Source organism: Dendrobates tinctorius, unplaced genomic scaffold, assembly GCF_039654945.1.
Source record: "Dendrobates tinctorius isolate UK_male_01 unplaced genomic scaffold, ASM3965494v1 ptg000007l, whole genome shotgun sequence".
NCBI lineage: Eukaryota > Metazoa > Chordata > Amphibia > Anura > Dendrobatidae > Dendrobates > Dendrobates tinctorius.
The window spans coordinates 55,533,208-55,547,253 of NW_027361675.1; the positions used below are offsets into that span (position 1 = coordinate 55,533,208).

A 14,046-nucleotide genomic window follows, 5' to 3' on the forward strand; every position below is an offset into this window, starting at 1 on the left:
ACTTTCGGAGAAGCAGTTTTCTTTTTGACAGACCAATCCGCTGGTCTAGCAATCTTCAGAATTCTTGCTAATTTCAGATTGTCCGGTATCAAATCTAGGGGCAACCAAGAAGGGACTGATATAGGCTCCATTTTAAGTATTTCCCATGAGTTCTCCAAGTCCTCTGGGGTCCGGATGGTCAACTGGCGACCCTCTTTAGTGATCCCTATACCAAACGGAAATAGCCATTTGAATCTCAAACCCTTGGCCACTAGTGCATCTGTTAGAGGCTTCAGCGTTCTCCTCTTGGCCAGTGTAGAGGGAGAAATGTCCTGGAAGATTTGAATAGTGGTATCTCCATAATTCAGGGGGGAGTGCTCTCTGGCTCCCGTTAGTATTGCTGCAGTGTCAAGATAATTAAGGAGTCCACAAATTATATCCCTCGGGGGCTCAGAGGGCCTGGGCTTCGGTCTCAGAGCTCTATTAACCCTTTCAATAATGATGTTATCTGCCCGGTCCTGACCCAGAATAGCCGAGAAGATCTCCTTGGAGACTTTATTGAGAGACTCCGGGGCAAAAGATTCCGGGATCCCTCTCAATCGTATATTTTTCCTTCTGCTCCTGCTCTCCTGGTCCTCTATTGCAAGGAAGACGGAGTTGAGTTGCTTTTGATGAGCACGCAGATGATCGCCTAGTGAGTTAATGCTTCAATCAGTTCAGTCTGGGAGCTTTCTAACGCCTCAACTCTGTGGCCTATATTTTTCATGTCCGAACTTAGGCCTGCGATCTCCTTGGTTAAGGGTGTCATACTGTCCACCAAAAGCCTCTTCATAAAATTCCGTGAGATGGGAACCTGATCACCCATGTCAGATTCACCCTCTGACTCATCCCGGCTTATATCTGAAGTTTCTGGCAGTTTAGCAGAACCCATCTTAGAATCCTGTAGATTATCTGAGTGCCACAATGATCCTGTTTTTTTTGTTAGGAATTTCTCTAGTTCTCCCCAGGGGGTTGGTTTCAGATTTTCTCCAGTATTTCTTGTTAAACTTTTCACCCGTCCCTTCTGTGTGCGGACCATTATGAAAGCAAATGTATACGGGCAATCTCTTGGGCATTCCAGTATGGTTAAGCAGTCATTTCTATGTAGTAAGCATCATTCTGAATTTAGGCGGGTGCAGCTATCTGGTTAATGTATTTGAAGAATAAAGAAACCTATGAAAGTACTCAAAGGTGACCAGTAGATGGAGCTCCACAACCAAGTGAGCTCAATGCTTAAAAAGAGAGAAAATGGTGGCTTTGTTTCTATATCCACTGAACGGGGGGGGGGGGTACTGTTGGACCCTGCTGGGTCAGTCCGAATCAACCCACCAAAGGCCCAGCGTACTATATTTAATGCTGTAGTGCCTGTAGTGACTCAAGTCTGAGCCCAGAGCTGTGTGATAATGGTATGAGAAGGAGCGTCAGAGGAGCGCTCCCACCTTTATGACTTCTAGCTGTCAGCGAGGTGAAAATCATCTGTTGGTGCAAGCCGGCGGGCGGTGAGCGACTCCTTCAGATCCCAGGGCCGACCACGAGACCCCCTCCTCCACCTCGTCCGTGATGTACAATCACCTCAGGGAGCGTTTCCCCCGGCCCATCCACGAGGATCGCCGCTGCAGCTTCTCCAGTCACTGAACTTGTTGTGACGTCAGTAAGTGAGGGAGCGGGGAATTAGGTAATGGAGGGAAATGGGAGCCTCGCTGACCGGTCCCCAGGCGGCCCCAGATCTCCTCAGCGTCCCTGGGACCCACAGCGCATCTGTATAAGGACTCACCGCAGCGCTGTCCAGATAGGAGGGTGAAGTCTCTCTTTGTGTTCTTCCTTGGGCTCCTGGCAGTCCCACAACGTGAGGGAGAACCGTCTCCCAGGAGGCAAGATGGCAGGCGGGAAGCACCCCCGTTAGGCTTCAGCTATCTCCCTCGGTTCTGTGTCTGAGGGGATTAAAGCACTCTTCTAAATTTAGCCTCTCTGGTCTTTGTCTTCTGTCAGGAGACCTCCTGTAATTCAGATTGGCCACCAAAAGTGAAATAAATGATAGAATTTCTCTCACAGCAAGCAGAGCTTTGAGGAGACATGTCTTGCTCCCCTGGTTGCTGGCCATGCCCCCCGAATGATCAGCGTTTTGACAGGGAAGAAAAGGCAATAGCTCAGCAGACTGGAAAACCGATTATGTAGCAACATGTCAGCGGATCGAATCCTCAAACCGATCCATGACAACGATCATCAAGTATTATGCACATATGTTCCAATGAGCAAGGCTGGTCAACAAATGTAAAAGCATTCTGTAAGAATGAGATAAAATGGAGTTCCTGATATAATTCAAACTGCAGTCCGTCATAGTCACATTAGTATGATCTGCAAACTAAAGACATACAGCTTCCGAGATCAATTAACACAGAATTACTGTCGTTACAAAAATGACTTGAATGGGTTCTCAGAGAAAGAGATATAATGAAGTCCCTAATATAATTCAAACTGCAGACTGTCCTTGTGACTGTCCTGTTATAACGGGCTGCAGACTGAAAACATGCAGCTACATACTGTATGACTCAACTGACAAGAGCTGTATCACACATAACTTATCAGCGCTGAGAGTACTGCTGTGATATGTGAAGAAATATGTGTTAACCCATGTTGTACTCGTCAAGAAAATCTCCAGCTTCATTCTCCTCCTAGTTCAGTCTGACAGCTTCATAGCAGTGTACAGTGCAAAACAAACAAACATTAAAGCTGGTGATAACCCCCTTTGGGCTCAGTAATGAAGAGATATATTTCTTCACATATGACAGCCATTCTCCTGGCCACTGACTGAGGTATGTGTGATACAGCTCTTGTCAGTTGAGACGTAGGTATCGGTAGCTGTATGTCTTCAGTCTGCAGCTCTTACTAACAGTACAGTGACTAGGACGATCAGCAGCTTGAATTATATCAGGAACTCCATTTTATTTCATTCTCAGAGAACTATTTAAGCCATTTTTGTGCAGTAGTCCTGTATTGGTTGATATTTTGTTATAGTGCCTAGAGCTTCAAGACTACAGTATAGGTGGACGGTTACTTAAAGCTTGTGGTCAAACTTGCTACTAAAATGTCAAAAATAATGTTTCAAAAAGTATCCAATTGCCTTAATTTACTCACTGACTGAGGAATGTAACCATATACACATCTAAATAAAAAAAAATTGCCATTCAAAAATAAGCTTTGTACATGACTTTCCAGCTTGGAATAAAATCTATCATAAAACCAAAATACTACATATTATGAAATAATCCCCTTTGCTAAAATCCATATTGCATTGTTTTGCAGGTACAAATCATTCTAGGTACTCAGCAGCCCCTATTCAGTAACATTGTGGAGGATGAAGGTGGTCTAGTTACTACTGTGGCCAGACAGCAGGATACAAATTTGCTGAGAAGAAGTGAGAAGTCCAGCAGCGCCAATCAGGTCTTAGATGGCTACCAGCAAATGTTTGATTCAGTTCATGTGAAGAAGTTGCTAACAGAAGCGCTGAGGGAATACAACAAAATGAATCCCAGATTGAGCATCACATTTTACCAGGTCTGTGGCTGTGACTTGTTCAGCTGTCATTCATACTGTAGCGTGGCTCATAAATTATTAAGGAGATAATTGTGTGCTCACTGAACAGAACACTGAACTTGAGTACAAGACATATTGATCTATTTCTCTTAGAAAAATCCTTTGTTAAATGAATTAACTTGTTGGAAAGAACTGACTCATTTCAAACGGATTTTCTGTTCCTGTCTATTAATCTCTGAAAATGGAAGTAATTGATGTATAGCCTTTTCTCTGTATACGTATTTGATATCCTAATGCCTGTTTCGAGAACAAAGGTCTTCCGGTAGGATGTCTGTTATGTCTAGTATTTCAAGACAGTCTCTATATCGTGCCATTTTCAATATTCATTTCTTCAGACAGACAGATGGAACATACATACTGTACTACTAAAACTGCGATAAAACATTGCTCTCTTCTGTGCCAGTAGGCAGAATAGTCGATAACCTGTTAATGAATAATAAAAAAGCACAATCTTCTAGTAAAAGTTTCTGTGAAATTACATTACATGTTTGTATTGGCACAATATTTCAACCCTTTTTCCTTACTCGGGTGCAGAAAAATTGTTAAATGAGAGAGACATGATGTAATTTTTTCTAAGAAATTTCTATTCTCTGCCAATTATTATATCTAGCCACCATATACAGTGTTGAACTGAAGTGCCTGGGGCTCATAGGTAGAATTGATTCCTGGGGCCCATCCTAATGCTACTGTACGTTGAAACATTACATGAAAGACCAGAAACAACCCACCTGAGAAAAATCCCAAAGATACCAATTAGGTGCAATATTACTCTAATAATAAAATTAAAAAAAATATTAAAGTTAAAATTATCACACACAATTAAAAAGCAAAGTTACCTCACAACTGTCAAAACACAATGATGTTATGCCGAAGATAGTATCCTAAGGACACACGCCCCTTGAGGAAGCAGGGGGAAACGCGCATCAGGACTCAGCACACATGGGTCTGTGTCACTGTTATGTAAGGTTGGTAACTATAACTATTTCTTAATCCTTCCTTAACCCCTGTGGTCTATCAGTAATATATTGCTTTAAGACTATTTTTGTCCTTATAAGATTCATGCACAGACCCTTTATTATTTTTTGTGATATGCATTAATATGTGTGTGATGCCTTTGGTGTTATTATAGCTATATTGCACATGTAACTACATACAGTATATATTTATATACATTGAATTTGTTTTTTGATTATCCAGACTAGGCATCACACTGGATATTAAACCACATGTCATCTACTGGTCTGTTCTATGTACATAAATCTATATCATCCACATTACTTTAACTAATGAATCAATATAAGGATTGTTGTTGAGATTAAAATATTACACGTTCATGTACAGTTCATGTTCATATTTACAGTGTGCAAAACAGAACGGTATTGTACTGTACACTACACTATTCAAAGTACCGTATATACTCGTGTATAAGCTGTCCCGAGTATAAGCAGACCCTCCTAATTTTGCCACAAAAACTGGGAAAACTTATTAACTCGCGTATAAGCCTAGGGTGGAAAATGAAGCAGCTACTGGTAAGTTTCAAAAATAAAAATAGATACCAATAAAAGTAAAATTAATTGAGACATCAGTAGGTTAAATGTTTTTGAATATCCATATTGAATCATGAGCCCCATATAATGCTCCATACAGTTCATGATGGGCCCCTTAAGATGCTCCATACAAAATACACCCCATATAATGTTGCACAAAGGTTAATAATGCCCCCATAAGATGCTATATAGAATAATATGCCCCATATAATGCTCCATAAAGGTTATGGCCCCATAAGATGCTCCATAGAATATGCTCCATAGATTATTCCCCCATAAGATGCTCCATAGATTATGTCCCATAAGATGCTCCATAGATTATGCCCCCTAAGATGCTCCATAGATTATGCCCCATAAAATGCTTAATAGATTATGCCCCTATAAGACGCTCCATAGATTATGCCCCCATAAAATGCTCCATAGATTATGCCCCATATGATGCTCCATAGATTATGCCGCCATATGCTGCCCCATAGAATATGGCCCATATGCTGCTCCACAGAATATGCCCCCATATGCTGCCCCCATATGCTGCTCCATAGACTATGCCCTCATATGCTGCTCCATAGACTATGCCCCCATATGCTGCCCCATAGAATATGCCCCCATATGCTGCTCCATAGAATATGCCCCCATATGCTGCCCCCATAAGATGCTCCATATATTATACCTCCATATGCTGCTGCAAAAAAAATGCCATACTGTCCGGGGTCCATCGCTGCTCACCGCTGTCTGCCGCTTCCTCTGTCAGTTACTGTTCAGCCAGCAGAGGGCGCGGCGTGCACTAACCTCGTCACCGCGCCCCCTGCTGCCTAAACGTCACTGACACAGGACGCAGCAGACAGCGGTGAGCAGCGATGGACCCGGGACAGGTGAATATTGGATATACTTAGCCCTTCCTGGCGCAGTCTCTGCAGACCCACTTCTCCGACTCCCACGGTGTCCGGCAGCTCTTCCTTCCTTTAGCAGTCACGTGCTACCGCTCATTAAACTCATGAATATGAAGGGAGACTGTGGGAGAAGCGGGGGGGATGCAGAGACCGCACCAGGGGGGGTCAGTATGATCTCTGACACCCCCGTTCCCCCTCCCCCCTGCTGAACCCCAAGTATATGACTTGTGTATAAGCCGAGAGGCGGACTTTCAGTCCAAAAAAATGGGCTGAATATCTCAGCTTATACATGAGTACAGTATATACGGTACATTTTTCTTAAACAAAAAAATATGGGAGGATGGGAAGAAAAAAAAAGATAAATCCAATCTCATTTTTTGATGCACTTGCATTTTTAAAGGCCAGTGTAACCCCTGGGATCTGGTAAATGGAATGATTTCTGCTAAGCTTGTCTATGGAAGCCCTATTAACTGCTTCCAGACTGCCACAAGGATTGTACCTGCGACACTATGTAATAATGGGCAGACCTATAAATAGTAAAAAGAAGACGATATGTATTAAGGGATAGGTGCTATTCATAAGGGAGGATCTTTGTAATAAGGGATGGCAGTATACAAAATAAGAGAGGGATGCTATGTATTAAGGGAATGAGCTATTTATAAGAGAGGACACTATGTAATAGACAGTGTTACACATAAAAAAGAGTACACTATATAATATGTTATCGCATACATTATAAGAGAGGACAATATATAGTAAGGATCAATACTATACATAAAAAAGGACAATAATAAGGCACAGCGGTAGAAATAACAAGAGACAGGATGGTGCTATACATAATAAGAGCCTTTCTTGTACAAACAAGAGTATTACTTCCATGATCTCACTGCAGGTCAGACAAAATAGATACAGAATAAATATTTATATTCAATACTTTACTGCTAACATCTCATTAGAATTGTTTCCTTTAGTTTTTACTTCATTTAGTCTGACCTGTTGTCGATATCTTCCAGACACAACTTGTCAATGCAGACTTTGCCATAGAGATCACTACTCCTCTTAGAATAACAAGGTCACATGCAGTTTAAATGTATACATACAGTTTTCAGCATAAAATGAGTACACCCCCTGTGACGAATATGATTTTAATCAATATCTCACTCAACATAAGAATAATTTTCAAAATTTTCTCAAGACTGTTTCATAGAACTGTTTTTAATCTATAATAACATGAAATAAAGGTTAATAATATGATTTTCATTACAAAATCTTGTGTTACTCAAATTAGTTGATGTAAAAATGAATATACTCCAGGTCAAACACTACTTCATCTAGTATTTCGTATGATCTCCATAATGTTTAAGGACAGCTCCAAGTCTTCTAGGCATAAAATGAGCAAGTTGGTGACATACTGTTTTGCATCATTTATCTTTTTCCATTCTTTAAAGTGAATCTGTCTGCAGCTTTTTGCTATGTGATCTGAGGTCAGCATGATATAGCAGTGTCATTTATTAGGCTGTGTGCTGTTGGTTCTATAGAATGAAGATTTCATCACAAGGACATAGCCAGGTCTGATGCTTGCATGAGCAGTTGTCCAACCACGCCCCAATGGCAACAAACAATGTACATAGAAAACTTCCTGAGCTCTGCTCCATGCTACATCTATAAACTCTAATTGTGTCTCAACTGCTGCAGCCAGTAAACCAATGCAATCAGGGTCTCTTTCCTATATTATGGAGGTATCAAAAATCTGGTGACCATTTTCCTTAAGAACAACCTCTTTTGGAGCCTGGATGCTGGATGGAGAGTGATGCTCAACTTGTCTCTTTAGAATTCCCCACAGGTGTTTGATTGGCTTCAGATCAAGACACATACTTGGTCACTGTAGAAAAGTAGAAATTCACACCCTCTCCACCAGCTTAGCTAGTATCCAAACCATTTGGTGTAACTGCTTTGTTCAGACAGCTAGGTTTTGATAAGGAGATTATGGACATATTGTACATCCTAGACATAAGCTAGTTACATTTTGGAGATCTCTAGAACAGGCCGAACACCTTCCTGAGTCTCGAATTGTTCTTGCACCCCAGGGTGGGGGATAAAATATAATCGCTAGTAGGAGCCAGGTAGCAAAGCTGTGTTTGGTCTCAATGCATACCAGGGGCCCCTCCGGATATCAATTGCACTAAAACCGCCTCCCTATGACTGTCCATTAAGGAGTTATGACCCACCTTAGGTTTTGTAGTTTTAAGTCCAGTCCGAGGGACAGGAGGATATTGACCCCAAGGAGTTAAATGTTCGTGTAAAGCATGGGCTATTGCGTTTCTCTGGGGAGATGCGATGATATATCGTGAGGGAAGAAGTCAAGCAACAGAGAGAATCACCAGCGTCCCATGTGGGAGCTCTTCCCCCACAACCTAGGCCTTTAATCTGACTGGTAACTGATTCTTATATTCTGCATACTTTGTCCTACCACTATTGTATTTGCATATCTGACCATTGTATATGCATTACCATGGTGTATATAGTGTTTTTTCTAGGGTGCCCTTAAGGCAATTAAATATATAGTTAACCTTTGGTTATTCTTTCATCTCAAACCACGAACCACATGTCTGTGTTCTCGGCTTAACTTTTCTTGCTACCTGGACTGGTTTCTGGCCTGATAAAAACACATTAACAGACTGAGCTTATAAATGTGATGGTCAACGTGTGACAGGACACACATCCTCCAGCAGGGCGAATTTCTATCACACACGTGACCCTGGATACACCGCCTCCAGTAGGGCGATTTATATAATATAACGTGTAGCCGGATACACCGCCTCCAGCAGGCGAATTTCAGAATTACATGTGAAACTGGATACACCGCCTCCAGCAGGGCGAATTTAAATAAGGGGAAACAACAGGGAAACCGATACAATGGAGGGCCCTGCGATAGGGAACGTGGACGTGGAGACCTCCTGCACTCCCCTGAGCCAGTCTCTACATTCCTAACAGTCCCTATACAGGCTCCACACCTGTCGCTGAGCTGGAACCTAAGAACCCTAGCTTGCCCTGCACCTAGCCCTTTCTAATGAAATGGACGGTGCAGAAACTAATCCCACCACTGCACTGAAACACACATAAGGGAAGTCACAAACCGGGATATCACCACTTAGCTTTGCTCTGTTGCTCTTGCTCCCAGCAACAGAGTCCACCACCAGAATGCAGCTTTCCTACTGAATAGCTGCCACCAAGCTCTGTCAGAGCTGCAAGGAACACCTCTCTGTAATTCCTTCCTTCACCAGACTCGGTTGGAAGTGAGCAATATCACCAACAGTGTTTGCAACACCTGACACTCTTTTATAGCAGAGCCAGAGCAATCACACCTGCTTTATAATCACGTGCACTAAACTAACCAGAGTGCAATAACCCTAATGGCCACCGGGGGCAAAGCTAGAACTGAAACCACCACAGTGCAATGACCCTAATGGCCACCGGGGTCAAAACTATCTTTAAGCACACAGCTTAAGGAGAAAAAAAGGTTACTAATGCATTTATCTGTCATAATCCAACCTGGATCATGACAATATCTAACATGGAATTGGTGGCAGTCCTACCTGCAGACCAGGTGATGTTTTGCTAGTGCTAGTGAAAGGAGCCTCTCAGCATGTTAGGTTTGTGAGCAAGTGCGGTGCCACATCAGCGCATGAATGGGCCACATCCGCTCACTCCCCATGCTTCCTTGAGCCTGTGTAGACAGGTAGTATCTGTGTAAAATTGTGCCAAGCTGACCTTACGTGTCCCCAGGGGGTGCGGAAATTAACATTGGTGCAAGTGGGGAGAGCATACCACATCATCCCTCGGACGTAATAGTGACGTTGTGTGGAGTGGTGAGGTGCTGAGGTGCTGATTCTTCATATGTCATGGCAGAGGTGGCATTCTGTGTGATTCTTTGTGATCTCTCCTGTGTCATATGTCACAGATGGAAACATCTTCTTTTTCAATGCAGAGCAATGCATCTGGGACTTCATGATACTGTGAATGATATGTAGCTCCCGGACACCAGCAGCACTCCTGTAGCTTCTCATAAGGACACTGCCACCAATGTGATTCACTGTAATACTAGAAAGACTAGATGTAGTAGTTTTTGGCGTGGGGTATATTCATTTTTGCATGAACAAATTTTAGTAAAACTGAAGGTTTTGTAATGAATGTAGTATTATTAACCTTACTTTCATGCTATGAAACACTTGCAGCTTTTATAGGAAGCCACAGCCATTAACTGCCATCTATATGTCGGGCTCAGCCTCTGAGCCTGCTCCATACACCCTCACCAGACTTGCACCTTACATGTCTGGAGAGGGATGGGTCAACAATGTGAACTGTACAACCTGTAATTGTTTAGTGTGCATAGGATGCCATTATTCTCAATAGTGCAAGTCTTGTTTATGCAGGACCATGCAATGCCAAGAACAATGATCTTTTGTGGGCAAAACATCATTTCCTCTGACAAACTAGCGTTATCAGAAGCGTGTTTAGACTACACAATTATCGTAATACAAGTGTTTCTAGGGTCACTTATTCATGATAAAATTGCAGCGTAAATGAACCCTAGCTATAGCAATCCCACTGATTTACTGGTATCAGCTGTACAGAACCAGAACCACTTGACACTGTACTGTACATCATTTAGTGGCTTCTTTTTGGGTACTGCATCTTATCTCTCATTCACTTGACTAAGAGATAATCTGCTGTACCATCATTGTCCAACTCCATACATTGTGTACATCTGGTCAACCTCACAGTAAATAATAGCTGAGCAATGGAAATACCAGGTGGTGGACCAACTCCATTGGTCTAATGTTGATATTGATCTTATTATTTGAATATAACAGACATTTATATTCATTAAGATTTGTAATGTACAGAACTAATTCACAAACCGGTAAATCTAGAAAATAAGCATTAAAGAACTTGTGATGGGGCTCAGGGGTTCCTGTTATTTCATCAATATAATGTTGTGTTTTGACTTCCTTTGACATTGTATTTTTGATATTTTTATTCTAATCTTTTTCATAGAGTGCAATTAGTCTACTGTGCCGTATGGCCCGAAATCTTTGGAGTGCCCATGGAAGTGCGCATACACTACTTTGTGGAGAGGGATGTCCACGGTATAGTACAGCACTTGCCAGGCTTGCAGGACACCTCTCCGGATTTAATGTAGTACAGCTCAGCTCACAGACTAAAGCGGAGGATGAGAAGCAGAGAAGTGAAACACTGAAATCTCAACTTGTAGATTGTTACATAAAAGCTGGATTAAAGGTGAGATATGTATGTTAGGAATAAAACTAATCAGTTGTTGCCAGTCAGATAGAATGAGCACTATATGGATAGAGAAGTATTAATGTAGCAAAGGTAATCATGACTTACGAACGCCCCATCTTGTTATATAACTTGTCACATAAGGTTATCTCTCTCAAGAGGATTAAAGGGTATGTCTTATCAGGAAAAGTTCATCAATGTTTGATTGGCCGGGGTCCGATACCCGACACCCTGCTGCCAGACAGAAGTAGTCACTTGCGGAACTGGCCATCTTCTGACAGTGGCCACTGCAGCATACTGCACATCCGCCTCCCATTGATTTTAATAGGAGGCGGATGTCCAGTACCAAGCCTCAGCCACTACCAGAAGACGGAACGGCTCGGCAAATGAGTTCTTCCAGATGACACAGCCGACTCCGATAACCGCTAGTCGAGGTGGGGTGCTGTGTGTCAGACCCCGGCCAATCAGACATTGATGACCTATCCTAAGGATAGGTCATAAATGTAAAAGTAGTGGACAACCTCTTTAAATCAGGTTTTTGTGTCAGATGTATTTTTTTATTCGGAAAATTTTTTTTTGATTCCTAAAAGAAATCTAAACTAGACCTAATGGACAGTTTTAAAAATTGAAAGATTTAACATTTTTATTTTTAATACAAATTATTATTTGAAAAAAAAATGCATTTAGCACAAAAACCTGATTTAAATATGCCATTTTCTGATAACTTCATCCTGCAAAAGTGTTTGGCCACTGCGTGGTTAGTTGTCACATTACCCTTTTTTGTGCAGTGATGTCCCAGAGCTGTGTTAGTCAATTTAACCTTTGCTAGATCTGTACCATGATCTTGTAATTTTGAACACTATGGTGCATTTACTGTAGTTATATATCCTAAGACCCTGTTCACATCTGTGCTGGAGACTCGATTTGTGGTCTCTATTGCAGTTTCATATTTACGAGACTAAAATAAACCAGTGGCAAAATGACTGTTATATTATGGCAGAACCCAAGTACTTATAGTTTAATGTAACTTTTTATGGATTTCGTGTGCTGCTTGACATAACACACCAGTACTCGTGCATTAAAAGATCGATGTTTTATTCATTTTCCAACGCGTTTCGAAGTATAAATTACTTCTTCCTCAGGGGATGATGTACAGGGCTGTATATCATCCCCTGAGGAAGAAGTAATTTATACTTTGAAACGCATTGGGAAATGAATAAAACATCGATCTTTTAATGCACGAGTACTGGTGTGTTATGTCAAGCAGCGCACAAAATCCATAAAAAGTTCCATTAACTATATGTTTCGGCAGTCACTGGCTTGACCTTTGGATGTGCAGCAGCTGACCTGTTAATTTCATGCGCTATACCTCTCCTTTATCAGGTGAGTAGAATTTGAAATCCTTTTGTACCCTGTTTATCGGATAAGACCCTATTTGCGCTTCTCTCCGTTCCTATAGTGTGAATCAGAGAACCCAAGTACTGTGATTACTGGCATTAGCAGTTCCGCTGTAGAATATTCTTAGGTTTGAATGATCATCTATGGCACTGATGGACTATGAGCACTGTCACCCTCTTCACCTACATAGACTGACTTTGACTATTTAGGATAAAACAGAAACAAAGGTTCTGCGCTTTAGGGTTATCAATCAATAGAACTCTAACATTTACAAACTAAAGGTATCATTGTGTTTTTTTTCTTTGCAATTGAGATTATTTTACATGAACTGGGGGACCTTAGTATGGTAACTGTAACCTTTATATTCCAATGGTTATTCTTTCCAGGGCCAGAAGACTCTCCTCCTTCTCACAGAAGAACAAATCGACCCTACAGCACTAGTGTACCTAACAGAATTTGTTGTATTTAGTTTTGTCTCCCAAATTTTTACACGTGAACAGCAGGCAACAATCACCAATGCCATGAGAAGTGAGGTATGGAGCATCAAAATAGTCATAGATCCCATAGTTTAAGTCTGTGCATGTAGCATGTCTAAGTAGGAGTATTATAGCACTATGCAAGTTTTGCTTCTACATTAGTAATACATTATAATATATTAGTAATACATGATATTCTACTATAGATTTATAGAAAAGTGCGTATTTTGTATATGACTGATATGCTAACGAAATTCAGCACATAGAAAAAATGTAAGCCATGATGCAAAAAAACAAAACCGTGGTTAAAGGGGTTGTCTGATCTAAATCTAGAAGTTTGCAGTCACTACTGTATGTAACCGTAGACTTGTGAATCCTGACATTGCGCGCACGGTGCGCTGTGAGGATTCTTCAGTGCTGGCGCCGGAAGTGGCGGTCCACAAGTATCCAATGCAATATGCATACTCCTGGCCATATTCCAACTAGGCTGTTTCTAGTCTCACTCAATGCTGCACACATGTAGTTGGCACATAACTGCATGTATACAAAACCCATACTTGTGGTCATGCGCCGCCGTTCCCATCGCAGCACCAGAGAATCCATACAGCACGCAGTGCACGATGTTAGGATTCATTAGTCTGCAGTCACATTTACATAAGAATAACTGTCAAAGGATTAATGTTGTGTATGGCCTGTGTTTCTTAGACTGTTAACGTCCATCAGTTAAAATGAAGATTCACAGTTCAAAACAAATGTAGGGTTAAGGTTCATGTTCTTCAGCATAACAGTTGCTTGGATATATCACATGTAAAGCACCATGGA

At 41.5% G+C, this 14,046-nt stretch overlaps 1 protein-coding gene across 1 annotated transcript in view; it reads left to right on the forward strand.

The window, feature by feature from the left end:
• Nucleotides 1-14,046, forward strand: part of LOC141086031 (uncharacterized) — a 971,752-nt gene that overhangs the window by 435,962 nt on the left and 521,744 nt on the right. Inside the window, exons 62-64 of the mRNA XM_073571764.1 lie at nucleotides 3,322-3,573; nucleotides 11,108-11,350; nucleotides 13,135-13,281. Of these exons, the coding sequence (XP_073427865.1) occupies nucleotides 3,322-3,573; nucleotides 11,108-11,350; nucleotides 13,135-13,281 (642 nt within the window). The remainder of the gene's footprint in view (nucleotides 1-3,321; nucleotides 3,574-11,107; nucleotides 11,351-13,134; nucleotides 13,282-14,046) is intronic.